The following is a 21,676-nucleotide window of genomic DNA, read 5'->3' as shown; positions in this document are numbered from 1 at the left end:
TTTTTTGTGTTCCTGAGAAAATCATTCTTGAACAAATTAAAAATACAGTTAACCTTTCTTGCATTGTTTTACGTTCATTTTTATCAAATGAAGGAAGGAGCTGAGAAATCATTTCTTACCTCTGAAAAGTAGAATCTTCACCGAACATGATTACGCAGACACCGTTTAAAATATCCCTCTGATAAGAACCTTTTTCCGTTTTTTTAATATCCAACCGTTGAAGCTAACAACTCTTTTTTGTGACACCATATACAATATATTTGAATCATGTGTACGTTTCACTCTGTGGAACGCATTGTTTCCAGTGATTAGAAGACTCTACTCAGACATGGACTCAGATTGGTATTTTTATTTGGTTTGATATTTTAATGGTTTGATATTCTTGATATTCTAGCGTTGCAAACGGATCGCGCCCAGGTAACGCCATCGCTTGGATTTGAGTTTTTCACCACTTGTTCTGAGTCACTGGCCAAGTTTGGACGAAACCCTAACCCTAGACGTCCATCAAACAAAGAAGACGACAGTCTTTGAATACAACAAAGTTGTACCATTATCAGGACTAGTTAGGACTGTTGTTGGTATATGTTGTCCTACTACACCAAAAGGGGTTATTTACCGGGTGGGAGGTCCGTATCGTGAAAAACCGTGATCGAGGTGTTGAAAATACTGACCGAGGCCGAAGGCCGACATTTGTGCAGTCGAAACCCAAAGTGAAGTGAAAGAAGCCACCAAACTGTGCGATGAAGAGATTCCGGTGTTCTCAAACAAGAGATCTTCCTCCGCTTCGGTTATCGGGCGAGCCGCTTGTGAACGTTTATTGGCCTTAAATAAATGAGAAATTGACAGATTTTATTACGCATTTAAAATCGAACATATTTGGTAATTCAATAATTTTGATAAATTCAAACCCATTTAAAACCTTGCTAATGGATAGTTAATGTTTTTAAATGGGATACCTGTGCCATGGGTATAACTGGTATCACATGTGTGCCAGGAATCTAAAGGAAAACATGCACAAAATCAACAAAAATAATTCATGACGGGCACATATGTTAGAATGTAGTTTGAGTATGTCGGTCAGTCAGTCAGTCGGTCGGTGGGTCGCAAATGAAATGATTTGATTAACAAACGTCAAAGATACTCCTGTTTCTATTATAGAGCCTCGTTTCCATGCTGGAGGAGAAATGTAATTTCTTAAAAAAACATTAAACTTCACGTGACAGGTTGCATACTTGGCAACATCACTTTTATTGTTATTTGAGGTCCTCTGAACACAACTAGCCTAGTGGTTTGCTTTAATCACCAATTTCTCACGGGAGCTTTTTTGGGACATATGCTCCCTAGCGTCTTTTCTTATTATTTCCTCTCCCCTACGCAACTCGATGCCGTACTATCTATCTCCCCCCACCCAGCCCTAGCCACCAACCTCATAATACACTACAGTCCCCCCCCCCAGCTCCCCGATCCCCTCCACCACACCGCCACACTCCCCACCTACTCCCACACCTAGCCACACTAACACACCTCACCCCCCAAACCCTCTACTTCCCACACCCCCACCGCACCACACTGCACCCCCTCCCACTACACCTCACCGCCCAGCCCTCCTCCCCACACCTACAACTAAACGCGCCCTACTACCCATACCCACCTCATACCACTAGCACCATCCACCCCTTTACCCCACACCCCTAACCCCACCTACACACCTCAACTCCACCCCAACATGCCACTACCACCACCCCATAGGCATACGGACCCCCACACCATCCCACTCCCCCAACACCACACGCCTAAAACACACACAACCACCCCACCTACAACCACCTTCCCTCCTACACATATTACATACACATACATACCCACATACAGATTAAAATTATTCTATCCTTACCACACAACATACCTACCCACTACTACCACCCAGCCCTATACATGTCACAACCCCCTTTCTCTCCCCTCTCATACCTAGCTAACCACCCAAGTACCTCCCTACTCACATCACCCGCACCCAACCACCCACCTACCCCACAACAAGCACACCCTCATCCCTCACCCCACAAACAGCCCCATACCCACTTTACCCACACCACGCCATCATACAACCCACCACGATTATTCCAAGCCCCAACACAACACCAACACCCACCTAAACCCCACACACCTACACATACACTTCCTCTCCCCCCCTCACACTTTCCTACACTCTCACCTAAAATATACACACCTAACACACCCTACACAAGCCAGACCCCTGCCAACACCAAAACCACACACCCCTTCCACCTCCCCCCCCCCACGGCCACAACACTACTCACCTTACAACACACCAAACCAACCACACCCTACAGCAGCCACTAGTCCTACAACCAGCGCTCCCTCCAACACCAAACCCTACATACAGCCCAGCCCCTCCCACCACACACACATCTACCCCTCCACACATAGCTTACTGCATACACACCATAGCATCCTACGACTATACCAACCAACCCACAACACACCAACCTGCCACACCCTACACCAGACACTACCCAAAGACCATTTTTCCTCCCCTACAAACACCTGACATTGATTGACAGGGTCTCATTTCCGTCATATCGAAAGCACGGACGCGGGCAGGGTCATCATCGTCACAGACCACAATGTTGCCATTATTGTCCAGCCAAACCTCTTGTGGTGACATTATACAAAACAATTTCTCATCACGTGCTTCTATTATCATAGGTAATAGATAATAGATCACTTTTGATATGTTTACTTGATGAAAGTATTATGATAAAAATAAGAGAGAACACTGGGAATGTCTTAGATGAGAGAATTCAGCTGCTTTTATTTACAAAATTCAGTTTGAGTATGTTTTTAATTTATCAGATTTACAGAAGACAGAGAAGTAAAGTTAGTTATATGAAGGTAACGAAAAAAGAAAAACTACGATAGACAAATATAAAGCTCAATCGGGACCCAGTCTGTGGCTCGTCTTGCTCCGCCAAACAAAGGACACGCGCTCTACTTGTGACCTGGCTGTACGTGTGGTAAAATGGTGGTTGTCTCCATAAGACACATCAAGGCGTTGGGTCTGCTGACAGAAGGAGATGAGGCACTTATGGCCAGCGATAAAAGACCTTTTCCATCAGGTTCACTGGCATTATTTGCTAGATGATAAAACGCTCCCTGCGACAGAATAATGCGAAGCCCTCGTGATCAACGGGGATGACTACGTGCCGTAGGATCAACAGAGAAACTCGCCGCGACGGTACAAGACGGGGCGCTCAAGATCAACGGGGATGACTACTTGCCGTACGATCAATATGAGCTCCTCGCACGCCTTGTACTGTGGCAAGTGAGCACCCGCCTTATACTGCCACAGATAGCGTTTTCCCCCGAGAAAATAACACCTCCATGAATCCGATAGAGAGAGGAGATTATCACTGGTCATGGGCGCCTCACCTCAATCTGTCGTGAAGACCGCACCGCCTTGATGTGTCTAACAGGACAACACTTTATTTTACAGGACGAGTGGCGAAGTCACCAGTTGGTGCGTGATCTGCATAGGACGGGATTTTCATCTCGAAACTGGGTTTGAGTGGAGCACGCAGGGTGTATCTCGCATATTGAACCCCATGACCCCTACTCATCGGTCTCCATGTCTTTTATCACGAGGTCGTGTGTGATACTTGTCTTGTACCCGAGGATACCCCGGTGAGTGTTGGCCTGAGGAGGGGTGGGCTGGAGATGGCGGGAGTATATTCCCGTTTTGGGTGGAGAGGATTCAATTGCAGGTAGAACCGCGTAGTTTTCGCACCAAACCGCCCCTGGAGTTGCATCTGGTAGTGACTTCAGAAAAGGCTTGCTCACCTCAGGGTTGACCCTGTTCTTGGCAAGGCGAATACGAGCTCTCTTCAGCTTGTTCATCCGAGCCTGATATCAAGAAGGTCATTACTTCTTTCCGTAGTTAACTTGAATTTCAAGATTATTGGTCAATCAATAAGCTTTAAAGTTTTGTAATTAGCTCACATGTCTTCAGGGCAGAATCGAATTAATGATGAATGTACTGTCCGTTATTATATGGTGTACCCTTCATCCGGGACCTGTCACTTACCCTGTACACCCACTGTTCCCTTCATCCGGGACCTGTCACTTACCCTGTACACCCATTGTACCCTCCATCCGGGACCTGTCACTTGCCCTGTTTACCCATCGTACCCTTCATCCGGGACCTGTCACATGCCCTGTACACCCATTGTACCCTTCATCCGGGACCTGTCACTTACCCTGTACACCCACTGTTTCCTTCATCCGGGACCTGACACTTACCCTGTTCACCCATTGTACCCTTCATCCGGGACCTGTCACTTACCCTGTTCACCCATTGTACCCTTCATCCGGGACCTGTCACTTACCCTGTACACCCATTGTACCCTTCATCCGGGACCTATCACTTGCCCTGTTTACCCATTGTACCCTTCATCCGGGACTTGTCACTTGCCCTGTTCACCAATTGTACCCTCCATCCGGGGCCTGTCACTTACCTTGTGATCAGCATCGTCCTCCATGGTGTTTCCGTGGGGTGGGGGTCTAAGGGGGGTTAAACCTGCTCTTTTCATTTCCTTCAGCTCTTTGGCTTTCTGGCGTTCTGTCCTGTGCCCCATAGAAGCCCCAGGCTCCTCCTCGCTTTGCATGGCGGTCATAGCCTGGTGCGACCCGGTGGTCGATGTGGTCGCACTTGCGCCCTCGCTTGCTACAGGAACCGCGTTGTCTTTCTTGTTCGTGTAGAGATCACGGACATTGGGTAAGTCCGTCGTACGCATGTTCACGAGAGCATTGTCGTTAGTATCTCTGATGTCTGGGAGAGTTGATTTGGCGTCTGTGGCTGAGTAAGAGGAATATAAACATCTTTATAGACAGACAGAGGGGTGGTAAGCTAGAAAACCTTTCTCTGGTTATAATTCAAACACTCTTTAAATTGATTCTATTGAATGGTTTATTTTCAAGGGACCGACCATTTGATATTTATACCACTTTAATATATAATATTTTCTCGTCCTGTTTACCTTTTCTTCTGAAACGTCACTTTGTCTTTTATCAAAGGATGGCTTGCTCGATTCTTTTAGAAATTTTATTTCACTCGAGTTTTACTGACCCGTCCAATATTAAATGGTCGGTTCCCAAGATGGCCGACAGACATCAAGACATACCCTTTGCCTTTTTCCTCGCAAAAGAAAATCGGGATTTGCCCGTGGGTCGCGGGAGCCCTGTGGGGGCCACCCCGCCCTTAACAACTCTGAGCACTTGGACACCGAGCCTTCTATTGTCTTCTGCAGTGGCCGCCTGAGAGGGAAGCCCCATAGTTCTTTGGGCGCTTGCTGGTGGTAGAGCAGGCGTGGCGTCGAGAACTTCCTGTCTCTTGAACTCTCCAGGCGGAGGAAGTGCGCGAATCTGTATTCATAGTTAGTCAGTCCTCTAAAGTATCGTTTATTTTATGCTTAAATCAATACAACGTCTTTTTGTAACACCGTGTTCAACATGTATAACATTTATTTTCCCTCTGTGGAGCGTGCTGGTCCCCATGGTTTAGAAGACTTTAACATCAACTTACAGACACCATAGTTTTGGCATTTTTATCTGATTGGATTATTTTAATTTTAATGGTTTGATATCCTAGCGTTTCACCCTGGGGATTGTTCATTTAACCATCAGCTCACCTTCTCCATTTGGGGGCGATTCAACAGTCTTCCCTTCTGTGCCCGGGTACCGCCATCTTTACGATTTGACTTTTTCAAGGCTTTCTCTGCCTCACTCGGTGAGTTAAATCCAAGGTTTACGAAAGCGCGTCTTAGCATTTTTCCTATTTTTTGCTGTGAATATCGCAAGTCAAGGAATCGATTTCATTGGTCAAATATGATTACCATTATGACGTAATGTCATCTTTGGGAAGGGCGCGCGTTGTTCGTACTCAATCTCACGCGCTATTGTCGCCATGTTGGGCGAGACATCGGACAAAAGAGACTGTAATATTTGCTTTTATAACCCTTGGTTTTAGCCCTTCGCAATTTGGATTGACTCTTAGTTAGCATTTATTTTATATGTTTCTTTAAAATTGACAAAAAATAGTACGTTTTGCATTCGCACGAATTTTTTATTCCTTTTTCGTATTTACGCCTTTTGCGTTAAAAAAAAAACAATTCTAGCGAAAACACCTATTTAAAAGAAACCGTTGTCAACGCAATTTTTCTTCTCCCAGGCGAGGCTTATGGTAAGAGCTCATAGCTTGGTGGAGGAGGGGGGGGAGCCAATACGGTGAAACTCCGTATGGCCGAGCTTGTTCTAATGCCTAGTGAACACTAGCAACATAACAACATAACGACATGGGCGCGCGCACTATGTTTAGCCCCACATAACGACATGGACATAATGACATAAAATAAAAAACATGTTTTTTCTCTTACGTCGTTATGTCCATGTCATTATGTCGAAGATAAGAGTGCGCGCGCCCATGTCGTTATGTCGCCAGTGTGCACTAGGCACAACTCTTTAAACGTTTGGGTTCTACGGCCAATACTACAAACAGACCTGAGAAGTATACTAGGTCCTAACCATTTTTGTCGTGGGATACTTAGAGGAAGAAATGCTATCCAGCTACACGGGAAAGAAACCAAACTTATACAAGAGGTACATGTTTGACATCGCCGTTGCTTTATCCTGTCGTGACCACGACCTCAACACTTTCCCCGAGCATGCATCTACATTCCACACCAATTTAAAACTTGCCTGGCCAAGCTCCAAGGATAGACAACAAATCCAGAACATCCTTATGGTCTAACTAGATAACCGCATTGGCTCCAATATACACTACAAAGCAACCGATAGTCACTCGTATCTGAACTTTGACTCATCCCACCCCTGCAAGTGCAAGACATCCATCCTGAAGGGCCGTCTACACGGGCAATTTTTACTTGACAAGTTTTTCTTGACAATATTCTAGTCGTTCGTGTAGACGTGCTTTCCATACGAGCAATATTTTCTTGACAAGTTTTCCGTGCGATGAGCTGGTAATGCCTTCAGACAGCGGCGATACAAAAAAATAACAAAACTTCCCGTCAAAAAATGGTGCCTCTTACAAAGAGCAGCAGAGCAGCAATAGCAGCGTTTTTAATAGTCCACAAGTAAAGAAAAGGGGGCCTACGAACTTCTTTCATCGGGAAAACTTGTCAAGTAAAACTCGTTGAGCGTCTACACGATTAACCTACTGCACTTGGCAAGTAAAACTTGTCAAGTAGAAGCAATCACGCCAGCTTTTAAAAAAGTAGACTTGTCAAGTAATAACTTTTTTCAATTTTCCCGGTCTACACGAGCAAATTTTCCTGCCCATTACAGGCAATTTGTACGCCTTCGCAAAATTTGCAGTAACGCGGATGATTTCCAAGAACAATCGTCACTTATGGAGGAGTTCTTCAGGGCCAGCGGTTATCCCTTGGATATAGTAAAAAGAGGACGAGAGCAAGCAGTGATAAATCATCGTGATGATCTCTTGTCAGGATGCCAGAGCAACAACACCGCTCAAGAAAGAAAACCACTCTCCACAATTTTTCTCCCAAAGAACTGCCAGGTGTCTACCATCTTTGAACGTAACTTTACAATCTAATGCAACGATATCGATACGAAAGAAATATTCAAACCCCCTCTGAAAGGCCTTCAGACGTGATAGGAACTTGAAGGACATTTTGTTCCGCAGCACCATACCATTAGACACTGATCCAATAGTAGGAAACGACCCTCGCGGCAGCCAAGTTTGCCGAACTTGTCCATTTGTAAACAAAGATCCCACCATAAAAACACCGCAAGGGACAATTCAGAAAAAAATCGACATACAAACACCTCGAACGGCTTAGATTACTGCATTTCGTGCAAGAAAATGTATCACTAAAGTATACTTCGGCGAGACTGGGCGCAGTCTAGGGGGTAATTTTAGAAGCCATAGGATGGTTTTGGTCAACAACACTGCCGAAATAACAGTACCGGCTCACTGAATCAACTCGATCAACTGAATCATACTGTCAATGATATGAAGGTGGCGATGCTGGTAGCCGGCCTTATGGACACTGATACCCGTAAATGAGCGGAGTCCAAGATTATCATCAAGCACAACACCCTGGCGCCAAGCCGCCTTAATTTAGGGGTCGTCCACACTAACACGGATTCAAAAGTACCCGGATTCGTTTCGCCGAAAACGCATCACTTGATTTGCGTCCACACTTTCGTTTTCTAAGCGTGTTCGCCTGGATCTAGCCGTCCACACTAACACGGATTCAAACGTTTGAAAACGCTGAAAGGTACAGGGGTTCGTCATTTTTATGATATGCGCATGCTCAAAGCAGCGCGCGCCTGCGATATGACGCCGTTTTCATTTTAATACGGATTCGACCGTCCACACTACGGACAAAAGTATACGGATTCATTTTGATTCACTTTCGACGCGTTTTCAAACGTATTCGGATTCGCTGGATCCAGCGCGCTTGTTAGTGTGGACGGGAGGCCTAAACGTATCAAAAAGTATACGGATTCAAACGAATCCGTGTTAGTGTGGACGGCCCCTAAGATGTGGGACTGCCCATGCTTTGAACGCACGCGCGGACATCCCCGTGCGCGCATTGGAAATCTTATATTTGTTTAGTTTTTACTCGTCATTGTTAATCATGATGAAGGCAGCATTCCCGAAACGTCGAGAAAACACAATCCAGTGATTCAAGTATATTTCATATATATATAGATAGATAGCTTCAGAGACAAAGGGATGGTAAGTTAGAAAACCTTTTCCAGTTATGTAAACTCTCAAATATAATTCTATTAAGTTGTTTACATACAAGGGACTAACCATTTACTATCCTTACCACTTGAATATGCATCATTTTCGCGGCCTGTTGACTTTCTTGACTTTCATATCTGAAATTTGGCTTTGTCTTTTAGCTATGGATTGCTTTCTCGATTCTTTTAGAAATTCTAGCTAACTCGTGTTTTACTAACCCTTTAGATATTAAATGGTCGGTACCCAAGATGGCCGTCAGACATCAAGACCCTTTGCCTTCTTCCTCGCAAAAGGAAATCGGGATTTGCCCGGGGGTCGCGGGCAAATCCCCATTTCCTTTTGCGAGAAAGAACCACTCTGAGCACTTGGGCACCAAGCCTCCTATTGTCTTCTGCAGTGGCCGCCTGAGAGGGAAGCCTCATAGTTATTGGTCGCTTGCTGGTGGTGGAGCATGCGTGGCATCGAGAACTTCTTCTCCTTTGACTTCTCCAGACTCTTCGCCTGGAGAATTCAAACGAGAAGAAGTACTCGTTACAACGAGCATCCTGACTCTAAGGTGTTTTTACGTGGCTAAATAAATCATTATTATTTTGTTATTATTATTGTAATTGTTATTATACTATTAAAATAAATTATCGATGATAAGACATAGAGAATCTCTAATTCAAGCATTTTTCTTCCGAACTCGTAGGCGCCATTTTCAATTCTTCTACAGAAAGCCAAAAGGTATTTATTTCTAGCAGCGGAAAGCACATTTCTCATACAGAAATTCGTAGTTCTAACTCAAATCACGTCCCTTCAATTCATTTGTGAGATTTTTCGAGATGAAAAAAGAAAGCTTTTAAGTCGAGCGCACGTTTGAAATCATTGAATGCCGAGGGTAAAATAAACGCTTGGACAAAAAAAAACTACGTTTTTTTTTGCGTTTCCGAGTAAATCAATCTCGAGCATATAAAAAGTACAGTTAACCTTTCTTGCATTGTTTTACGTTCATTTCAATCAAATGAAGGAAGGAGCTAAGAAATCATTTCTTACCTCTGAAAAGTAGAATCTTCACCGATCATGATTTTGCAGACACCATTTAAAATATCCCTCTGATAAGAACCTTTTACCTATTTTTAATATCCAACCGTTGAAGCTAACAAATATTTTTTGTGACACCATGTACAATATATATTGATATTCTAGCGTTGCAAACGGATCGCCCCAAGCTTACGCGACCGCTTGGATTTGAGTTTTTCACCATTTGTTCTGCGTCACTGGCCAAGTTGCGACGAAACCCTAACCCTAGAAGTCGAAACCCAAAGTGAAGTGAAAGAAGCCACCAAATTGTGCGCCAAATTGTCAGTCAGTCAGTAGGTCGGTCGGTAGGTCAGTCAGTCAGAAAGTCGGTCGGTCGGTCGGTCTATCGGTCGGTCAGTCAGTAAGCCGGTCGGTCGGTCGGTCGATCGGTCAGTCAGTCAGTCAATAATGTTAAACGACACAATTTTCACTAGGAACAGTATTAACATGTTTACCTATAAAGCCTTTAGTGCAGCACTAAATAGTAAGGGATTTGCTTTCCCTAATATTCAATGGAAGAGCGTTCCATGCTTTGGCCCCACCAAAGGCGAAACTTCGTTGTCCGAGAGTGCGATGGACACGAGGTAAAATCAGGCCTCCGCGTTTACTATTTCTTGTATTGATCGTATGTTGAGAATAAAATTGCTTAAACTTATTACTTAAATATTCGGGGGTGCGCCCATTTAAAGTCTTAAACATAAGTTCACACTTCAGACGCCACACTCGCTTATTTAATGACTATTCCCAGAGTAGCAAAAAGTTCAGCTAATGGCTGGTCCCATTTTACCCTCATTATTATTCGGGAAGCACGCTTCTGGATCATGGCGTCGGTGTGCTTTTTAAAACTGTCGCCCCAAATTATAGCCCCATCAAGGCGTTGCGTTCCCTGACAGAGGGAGATAAGCCCCTCATGGCCAGCGGTTGGACAAGACATCGGCCAAGGGAGAATGTAATATTTGCTTTTATAACCCTTGTTCTTAGCCCCTCGGAATTTGGATCAACCCTTTGTTAGAATTATCTTTGTTTCCTTTTACATCGACATAAAATAAGCAAACCACTAGGCTAGTTGTGTTCAAAGGACCTCAAATAACAAGAAAATTGATGTTGCCAAGTATGCAAACTGTGAGGTCTTTGACGTTTGTAATCAAATCATTTCAAAGTAGCAGGATATGTTGGGGATCACATATAAGACTACCTTAAAGTCACGTAAGTCACAGCATGGAAGCGAAGCTGTTTGGATTATAAAAAAAATCGTTTTTTTAACAATACGTAAATGCCCGTTCTAGCACCTTTCTCTTACAAAAGCAGCAATAAATCATTACAGGTACCCCATTCTAGCTTTTCCATATTAAAAAAAAGTGCTTAAATTGAAGCTTTAGCTATAATGAATTATTTATTTTTAAAAAAATGATTTTTTTAAATAATTAAAACAGCTTCGCTTCCATGCTGTGCTAGTCACGTGACTTTTATGTAGTCTTATATGTGTTTCCCAACATATCCTGCAACTTTGAAATGATTTGATTAATAAACGTCAAAGATACTCCTGATTTTATTATAGAGCCTCGTTTCCATGCTGGAGGAGCAACGTCATTTCTTAGAAACCCCATTAAACGGCACGTGACAGGTTGCCTACTTGGCAACATCACTTTTCTTGTTATTTGAGGTTCTCTGAACACAACTAGCCTAGTGGTTTGCTTTAATCACCAATTTCTCACGGGAGCTTTTTTTGGGACATATGCTCCCTAGCGTCTTTTCTTATTTTCTTTTGATGGTTAAAAACAATTCTAAAGTTTAACCCTATTTCTAAAAACGTCTTCAGCGGAAAGGGCAAATACGGACACTGTGATGAGAGGCGTCAGAACTCTGCTCATCTGCGCTGACATTGATTGACAGGGTCTCATTTCCATCATATCGAAAGCACGGACGCGGGCAGGGTCGTCATCGTCACAGACCACAATGTTGCCATTATTGTCCAGCAGAACCTCTGGTGGTGACACTATACAAAACAATTTCTCATCACGTGCTTTTATTATCATAGGTAATAGATCATAGATCACTTTTGATATGTTTACTTGATGAAATGATTATGATAAAAATAAGAGAGAACACTGGGAATGTCTTAGATGAGAGAATTCAGCTGCTTTTATTTACAAAATTCAGTTTGAGTATGTTTTTAATTTATCAGATTTACAGAAGACAGAGAAGTAAAGTTAGTTATATGAAGGTAACGAAAAAAGAAAAACTACGATAGACAAATATAAAGCTCAATCGGGACCCAGTCTGTGGCTCTACTTGCTCCGCCAAACAAAGGACACGCGCTCTACTTGTGACCTGGCTATACGTGTGGTAAAATGGTGGTTGTCTCCATAACACACATCAAGGCGTTGGGTTCGCTGACAGAAGGAGATGAGGCACTTATGGCCAGCGATTAAAGACCTTTTCCATCAGGCTCACTGGCATTATTTGCTAGATGATAAAACGCTCCCTGCGACAGAATAATGCGAAGCCCTCGTGATCAACGGGGATGACTACGTGCCGTACGATCAACAGAGAAACTCGCCTCGATGGTACAAGACGGGGCGCTCAAGATCAACGGGGATGACTACGTGCCGTACGATTAATATGAGCTCCTCGCACGCCTTGTACTGTGGCAAGTGAGCACCCGCCTTATACTGCCACAGATAGCGTTTTCCCCCGAGCAAATAACACCTCCATGAATCCGATAGAGAGAGGAGATTATCACTGGTCATGGCCGTCTCACCTCAATTTGTCGCGGAGACCGCACCGCCTTGATGTGTCTAACGGGACAACCCACCATGTCACAGCACGAGTGGCGAAGTCACCAGTTGGTGCGTGATCTGCATAGGACGGGAGTTTCATACCGAAACTGGGTTTGAGTGGAGCACGCAGGGTGTATCTCGCATATTGAACCCCATGACCCCTACTCATCGGTCTCCACGTCTTTTATCACTAGGTCGTGTGTGATACTTGTCTTGTACCCGAGGATACCCCGGTGAGTGTTGGCCTGAGGAGGGGTGGGCTGGAGATGGCGGGAGTATAATCCCGTTATGGGTGGAGCGGATTCAATTGGAGGTAGAACCGCGTAGTTTTCGCACCAAACCGCCCCTGGAGTTGCATCTGGTAGTGACTTCAGAAAAGGCTTGCTCACCTCAGGGTTGACCCTGTTCTTGGCAAGGCGAATACGAGCTCTCTTCAGCTTGTTCATCCGAGCCTGATATCAAGAAGGTCATTACTTCTTTCTGTAGTTAACTTGAATTTCAAGATTATTGGTCAATCAATAAGCTTTAAAGTTTTGTAATTAGCTTACATGTAATTAGCTTCAGGGCAGAATCGAATTAATGATGAATATACTGTCCGTTATTATATGGTGTACCCTTCATCCGGGACCTGTCATTTACCCTGTACACCTATTGTACCCTTCGTCCGGGACCTGTCACTTACCCTGTTCACCTATTGTACCCTTCGTCCGGGACCTGTCACTTACACTGTACACCTATTGTACCCTTCATCCGGGACCTGTCACTTACCCTGTACACCTATTGTACCCTTCATCCGGGACCTGTCACTTACCCTGTACACCTATTGTACCCTTCGTCCGGGACCTGTCACTTACCCTGTACACCTATTGTACCCTTCGTCCGGGACCTGTCACTTACCCTGTACACCTATTGTACCCTTCATCCGGGACCTGTCACTTACCCTGTACACCTATTGTACCCTTCATCCGGGACCTGTCACTTACCCTGTTCACCTATTGTACCCTTCATCCGGGACCTGTCACTTACCCTGTGCACCCATTGTACCCTCCATCCGGGACCTGTCACTTGCCCTGTTCTCCCATTGTACCCTCCATCCGGGACCTGTCACTTGCCCTGTTCACCCATTGTACCCTCCATCCGGGACCTGTCACTTACCGTGTTCACCTATTGTACCCTTCATCCGGGACCCGTCACTTATCCTGCACACCCATTATACCCTTCATCCGGGACCTGTCACTTACCCTGTTCACTCATTGTACCCTTCATCCGGGACCTGTCACTTACCTTGTGACCATCATCGTCCTCCATGGTGTTCAGGTGGGGTGGGGGTCTAAGGGGGGTTAACCCCGCTTTCTTCATTGGCTTCAGCTCTTTGGCTTTCTTGCGTTCTGTCTTGTGCCCCATAGAAGCCCCAGGCTCCTCTTCGCTTTGCATGGCGGTCAAAGCCTGGTGCGACCCGGTGATGGGTGTGGTCGCACTAGCGCCCTCGCCTGCTACAGGAACCACTTTCTTGTTCTTGTAAAGATCACGGACATTGGGTAGGTCCGCCCTACGCTGGTTCACGAAAGTTTTGTCCTTAGTATCTCTGATGTCTGGGAGAGTAGACTTGGCGTCTGTGGCTGAGTGAGAGGAATATAGATATCTTTATTGACAGACAGAAGGCAATAAGTTAGGAAACCTTTATTCGGTTTATTTTCAAGGGATCGACCGTTTGAAAACCATACCACTTTAATATATATTATTTTCGCGTTCTGTTGACTTTTTCTTCTAAAATGTCGCTTTGTCTTTTAGCTAAGAATGGCTTGTTCGATTCTTTTAGAAATTGTGTTTCATTTGAGTTTTACCGACCAGTCAGATACTAAATGGTCGGTTCCCAAGATAGCCGACAAACATCGTCCTCATCATCATCCAAAAAACACTGCCAAAGGTGATTTGCATTTTGAATATGACATTTTTTTTTTCATTTATTGTTGTGCTTTTATAATGCTCGTTTGTTCGTTTTTTTCCTAAAACCAATCGCTCAGACTAAAACACCGTACCAGCTTTAGTATGACGTCAAGATGACATATCAATGTCATCTATCCTTGTTTTGATTGGCTAAAATACCATCTACTTGAATTCCGATTGGTTTATAATTTTGGCACTTGAATGGCTTTTATTCAACTGACAATCGCCATGAAGATGTTAAATTCGTAAATACTTTCTTTCAAGTTCTATAAATTCAGGCGTATATTCCTCACGGTAAGTAAGAATTTAACGACAGAAATACGTAGTAGTCTAGCTACTGTATCAATGACACTTAGCATGTTCGATTTATACATATGTTTTTAGAGTACAGATGTTTACAAATTTTCATTTCTCCCCAACACTATTCCAGATTGGAACAGCCTTCCGGCACACACCGCTAGTGCCAGTTCATTATTTTTAAAACCTTAGTTTCGAAACAGAGCTGTATAAATTAGTATAATGTACTGTTTTAGTCTTATTTATGTACATTTATTTATCTTGGTATAATGCAACTCAGCTTACAGTAACCGAGCATTAAAACTGAGAATTCGTGGTCTAACAAGCAATTTGAGCATAACAACATCCTTTGATATTCTTCGTTCTCTCTTTACTTTATTGACAGCGTTGAGATATTTAATCAAGGCTGACAAATATAATCCTGTCACATATTGCTAAAGAAGACCTTTCTTGTCTTTATATCCTGTGTATTTAGTCTTTTTGAAGATACAGCAACTTCTTCAACATTATCATAAATGCTTTACAGTTACAAGATAATTTTTTCACCGAAAATAAAAACCAAAAAATGCAACCTATATTTTTTTTGCTCAAGCTTATATTGTCTGCATCTTGCATACTATATAATGTGTTTATTTATTTTTATTCAAATAGTTATGAAAAATTAGTAAGGTTATAAATGGGATGATAAAAATCTTAATCTGAAAGAAAAACAAATACCCAAGTTAACTGTTTTCACTTTTATTTAGGTTAAACCAACCAAGGACTACCTGAGGGTCATGCTTGATGCTAAAGGCTGGAAGACATAAGAATAGGCAAATGTAGCCGGGCTTTCTTACTTTGATACAGCAGTATAAGTTAATAGGATTTTTAGAGCAAGATACTTTGTGTCAATGATACTGTAAATCTGTAAAACATTTTTTATCAACCTGAAGATAATGAGGAAAGGGGAAATGATAGGAGAGTGCTCAATCAAGTTGTTGCAATACTGTTAAAGTTTTTATCAAAAATATAGTCCCAGTTTCTTTTTTCTCTCTCTATTGACTATTTTTATATGCAATTGATAATTATTTGCTGTTTCCCCTCTGCACCCCGAATAAATTAAAATAGGTTAGGTTTTAAATTAGACATTTTCATTAAGCACTAATCAGTAATATCAAGGATTTGTTTTTAATTTGCTTCCCAAGTCAATTTGTTCTCCTCCATTTGATTGCATTTAATTTTGCAGTAGCATTAGCATGTGTGGATCCAGCTGCAGGGTTTCTATAAAATAAAATAGACAGCAGGCCACCATGCTAAAGGGTGGGTTCACCAATATGTAATGCATGACTGAGGTATATTTGTGGATTTTAATTTCCTTGGTGATGGAGTATCACTAGTAAGTGGCACCTGAAGTGTATCTAACTATATCACTCTATATTTGGAATGCTGTTTCATCCATTATTTGTTTCTTTGCAAGTGCAAAGCCGGTCAGAATGTACCTAGTGCTAGTGTAGTAGTGTACATGAATGGAACTTCTATAAAAGGGTTTTTATTAGAGCAAGGTACTTACTTAATAAATTATATAAAGATAATAACAAACTTGTGCTTTTTCAATAATAAATCTATAAAGAAAACAGTTTCATATCAAACCTAAAGCTAATAGGGAAAGGGGAAAATGTTAGAAAAGTGCTCAGTCAAGCTATTATTGCATTTTTGTCATGTATTTTTTTTAAAGTAGATTCACATTTTTTCAAATAGAGTCACATTTCTCCCTTTCAACTCCCCATTGACTTTCTGTTTATTTGTTTATTTATTCCTCTCTACCCCAAACATAACTCAATGAACATGGTTTGGTTTGAAATTAAAGAACTTTAAATAATTTAGTATTTTCCTCCATTGCATTCATTTTTGAGTAGCTAGTATGGGTGGATCCAGGGTTTCTAAAAACAACTGGCCAAAGGGTGGGTGCACTAATATGTATTAATTTCAACACATTATTCTGAATAATCAGTTGCAGTACATGGAAACTACAGAATGGCATCTAAATCTTTGGAATGCTGTTACATCCTTAATATATTCTTTACAAGGTCAAAGATTGTTATTATGCTGTTTTGATAAAAAAATATGCATAGTGGAACAAATAAGAATTGACCATTAGACTCTTGAAAAACATTGTCATCAACTAAGGCACTTTGAACTTTGACAGCCTTTTTTACACCAGGATTAGTACTTTCATACTGCATATTTAATATTATTGAATAAGTGCTTGCTTGATCCATTTGGAGGGGCCAATACAATTCATAATAACATGGCAGTAAAAATTGCTTTTTTAATCTCATTAAAACATTCTTTCAATGCTGGCTCCGCTTTTAGGCAGTGCCTAAATCTATATATTAATATGCTTTGACGAAGTGCATCATGGGAAGGGTGTCAAATCCCTCCTAATGTAGGACTGCCCATGCTTTGAACGCACGCACGGACATCCCCGTGCGCGCGCACTGGGACTTTTATATTTGTTTAGTTTTTACTCGTCATAATTTACCGTTAATCCTAATGAAGGCAACATCCCCGAAACGTCGAGAAAACACAATCCAGTGACTCAAGTAAATTTCATATATATATATAGATAGATAGCTTCAGAGACGTAGGGATGGTAAGTTAGAAAACCTTTTCCAGTTATGTAAACTCTCAAATATAATTCTACTAAATTGTTTACATACAAGGGACTGACTATTTACTATCCTTACCACATGAATATGCATCTTTTTCGCGGCCTGTTGACTTTCTAAACTGAAATTTGGCTTTGTCTAAGGATTGCTTTCTCGATTCTTTTAGAAATTCTAACTCGTTTTTTACTTACCCTTCAGATATTAAATGGTCGGTTCCCAAGATGGTTGTCAGACATCAAGACATACCCTTTGCCTTCTTCTTCGCAAAAGCAAATCGGGATTTGCCCGGGGGTCGCGGGCAAATCCCCATTTCCTTTTGCAGGAAGAACCACTCTGAGCACTTGGGCACCAAGCCTCCTATTGTCTTCTGCAGTAGCCGCCTGAGAGGGAAGCCTCATAGTTATTGGTCGCTTGCTGGTGGTAGAGCAGGCGTGGCATCGAGAACTTCTTCTCCTTTGACCTCTCCAGACTCTTCGCCTGGAGAATTTAAACGAGAAGAAGTACTCGTTACAACGAGCATCTGACTCTAAGGTGTTTTTACGTGGCTAAATAAATCATTATTATTTTTGTTATTATTATTGTAATTGTTATCATATTATTAAAATAAATTATCGATGATAAGACATAGAGAATCTCTAATTCAAGCATTTTTCTTCCACGAGAGATCGAAATTCGTAGGCGCCATTTTCAATTATCCTACAGAAAGCCAAAAGGTATTTATTTTTAGCGTCGGACAGCACATTTTTCATTCAGAATTTCGTAGTTCTAACACAAATCACGTCCCTTCAATACATTTGTGAGAATTTTTTAGATGAAAAAAGAAAGCTTTTAAGTCGAGCGGGCGTTTGAAATCATTGAATGCCGAGGGTAAAATAAACGCTAAGACAAAAAAAAAAACTGCGTTGTTTTACGTTCATTTTTATCAAATGAAGGAAGAAGCTGAGAAATCATTTCTTACCTCTGAAAAGTAGAATCTTCACTGAACATGATTTCGCAGACACCATTTAAAATATCCCTCTGATAAAAACCTTTTTCCGTTTTTTAATATCCAACCGTTGAAGCTAACAACTATTTTTTGTGACACCATATACAATATATTTGAATCACGTGTACGTTTCACTCTGTGGAACGCATTGTTCCCAGTGATTAGAAGACTCTACTCAAACATGGACTCAGATTGGTATTTTTATTTGGTTTGATATTTTAATGGTTTGATATTCTTGATATTCTAGCGTTGCAAACGGATCGCGCCCAGGTAACGCCATCGCTTGGATTTGAGTTTTTCACCACTTGTTCTGAGTCACTGGCCAAGTTTGGACGAAACCCTAACCCTAGACGTCCATAAAACAAAGAAGACGACAGCCTTTTAATACAACAAAGTTGTACCATTATCAGGACTAGCTAGGACTGTTGTTGGTATATGTTGTCCTACTACACCAAAAGGGGTTATTTACCGGGTGGGAGGTCCGTATCGTGAAAAACCGTGATCGAGGTGTTGAAAATACTGACCGAGGCCGAAGGCCGACATTTGTGCAGTCGAAACCCAAAGTGAAGTGAAAGAAGCCACCAAACTGTGCGATGAAGAGATTCCGGTGTTCTCAAACAAGAGATCTTCCTCCGCTTCGGTTATCGGGCGAGCCGCTTGTGAACGTTTATTGGCCTTAAATAAATGAGAAATTGACAGATTTTATTACGCATTTAAAATCGAACATATTTGGTAATTCAATAATTTTGATAAATTCAAACCCATTTAAAACCTTGCTAATGGCTGGTTAATGTTTTTAAATGGGATACCTGTGCCATGGGTATAACTGGTATCACATGTGTGCCAGGAATCTAAAGGAAAACATGCACAAAATCAACAAAAATAATTCATGAGGGGCACATATGTTAGAATGTAGTTTGAGTATGTCGGTCAGTCAGTCAGTCGGTCGGTGGGTCGGTCGGTAGGTCAGTCCGTCGGTGGGTCGGCCGGTCGCAAATGAAATGATTTGATTAACAAACGTCAAAGATACTCCTGTTTTTATTATAGAGCCTCGTTTCCATGCTGGAAGAGAAACGTCATTTCTTAAAAAAAAACATTAAACGGCACGTGACAGGTTGCATACTTGGCAACATCACTTTTATTGTTATTTGAGGTCCTCTGAACACAACTAGCCTAGTGGTTTGCTTTAATCACCAATTTCTCAAGGGAGCTTTTTTGGGACATATGCTCCCTAGCGTCTTTTCTTATTATTTCCTCTCCCCTACGCAACTCGATGCCCTACTATCTATCTCCCCCCACCCAGCCCTAGCCACCAACCTCATAATACACTACAGTTCCCCCCTAGCTCCCCGATCCCCTCCACCACATCGCCACACTCCCCACCTTTTCCCACACCTAGCCACACTAACACACCTCACCCCCCAAACCCTCTACTTCCCACACCCCCACCGCACCACACTGCACCCCCTCCCACTACACCTCACCGCCCAGCCCTCCTCCCCACACCTACCACTAAACGCGCCCTACTACCCATACCCACCTCATACCACTAGCACACTCCACCCCATTACCCCACACCCCTAACCCCACCTACACACCTCAACTACACCCTAACATGCCACTACCACCACCCCTAGGGATACGGACCCCCACACCATCCCACTTCCCCAACACCACACGCCCAAAACACACACAACCACCCCACCTACAACCACCTTCCCTCCTACACAAAGTACACACACATACATACCCACATCCCTCTCACAAATTAAATCGTATTCTATCCTTACCACACAACATACCTACCCACTACTACCACCCAGCTCTATACATGTCACAACCCCCTTCCTTTTCCCCCCCTCATACCTAGCTAACCACCCAAGTACCCCCCTACTCACATCACCCGCACCCAACCACCCACCTACCCCACAACAAGCACCCCCTCATCCCTTACCCCACAAACAGCCCCATACCCAAATTACCCATACCACGCCATCATACAACCCACCACGATTATTCCAAGCCCCAACACAACACCAACACCCACCTAAGCCCCACACACCTAAACACACACTCCCCCCCTCTAACACTTTCCTACACTCTCACCTAAAATATACACACCTAACACACCCTACACAAGCCAGACCCCTGCCAACACTAAAACCACACACCCCTTTCCCCCCCCCCCCCCCACGGCCACAACACTACTTACCCTATAACACACCAAACCAACCACACCCTACAGCAGCCCACAGTCCTACAACCAGGGCTCCCTCCAACACCACACCCTACATACAGCCCAACCCCCCCCCCTCCCACCACACACACATCTACCCCTCCACACATAGCCTACTACATACACACCATAGCATCCCACGACTATATCAACCAACCCACAACACACCAACCAGCCACACCCTACACCAGACACTACCCGACAACCAATTTCCCCCCCCTACAAACACCTACATACAGCCCCCTCCCCCACCATACAAACATTTACCCCACAGCACAAAACCCAACTACAAACGACCACACCCTATGACCCACCCTACCTACCCACAAACCAACACCTTACGATCACCTAACATCATAACGATACATTATCACCCACATTTACACCATAACCTCACAAATTTTAAATCGACCTCCGCACCACTACCATTTTAAAACACACACAGACCCATCACGCTAAATTATAAGCCTTATCTACTCCACATCTCCCTCACCACCACTCTTACCTATACACCGTACCAATTTGCCCCCACCAACACAGCCATTAGCCATCTCCATACCACACCATATTATTTTTTTTTTCACCTACCAACCACACACTACCACAACCTATTCTATAGTCCCACTTTATCTTTTCACCACCCTCCACCACCTACTAGTCTAACCTATCCACCTTTTCACCATAATTACATTACTACCATCTCCACTCTACATTACCTTACTAGCCATCCTTCACCATCACCCCCCAATATTACCATACCATATGATCACACCCACCTCACTACCACACCACTTTAGGCCCCTACGTCTTGGTACGAATACCCGATCCAAACTAAAAAGCACAAAACCCAACTACAAACGACCACACCCTATGACCCACCCTACCTACCCACAAACAAACACCTTAAGATCACCT

General features: G+C 43.0%; 2 protein-coding genes and 1 long non-coding RNA gene across 3 annotated transcripts; 1 reads left to right on the top strand and 2 right to left on the bottom strand.

The window, feature by feature from the left end:
- Positions 1-2,804: 2,804 nt before the first annotated feature.
- LOC125570240 lies at positions 2,805-5,856 on the bottom strand. Its single transcript, XM_048731639.1, has 4 exons — positions 5,706-5,856; positions 5,199-5,439; positions 4,533-4,873; positions 2,805-3,921 (listed from the first exon to the last, which is right to left on the bottom strand). Exons 1-4 carry the CDS (start codon positions 5,841-5,843, stop codon positions 3,631-3,633), a joined length of 1,011 nt encoding a protein of 336 aa, XP_048587596.1. The 5' UTR covers positions 5,844-5,856; the 3' UTR covers positions 2,805-3,630.
- Positions 5,857-11,983: 6,127 nt separating this feature from the next.
- Positions 11,984-18,037, bottom strand: LOC116605415. Its single transcript, XM_032368146.2, has 3 exons — positions 17,732-18,037; positions 13,933-14,267; positions 11,984-13,100 (listed from the first exon to the last, which is right to left on the bottom strand). Exons 2-3 carry the CDS (start codon positions 14,080-14,082, stop codon positions 12,810-12,812), a joined length of 441 nt encoding a protein of 146 aa, XP_032224037.1. The 5' UTR covers positions 14,083-14,267; positions 17,732-18,037; the 3' UTR covers positions 11,984-12,809.
- Positions 14,630-16,470, top strand: LOC125561814. Its single transcript, XR_007307506.1, has 2 exons — positions 14,630-14,889; positions 15,639-16,470. It is a non-coding gene; the product is annotated as an uncharacterized LOC125561814 (long non-coding RNA).
- Positions 18,038-21,676: the final 3,639 nt, after the last annotated feature.

The sequence above is a fragment of the Nematostella vectensis genome, chromosome 1, assembly GCF_932526225.1.
Source record: "Nematostella vectensis chromosome 1, jaNemVect1.1, whole genome shotgun sequence".
NCBI classification, from domain to species: Eukaryota; Metazoa; Cnidaria; class Anthozoa; order Actiniaria; family Edwardsiidae; genus Nematostella; species Nematostella vectensis.
This window is presented reverse-complemented; position numbering and strand designations above follow the sequence as displayed.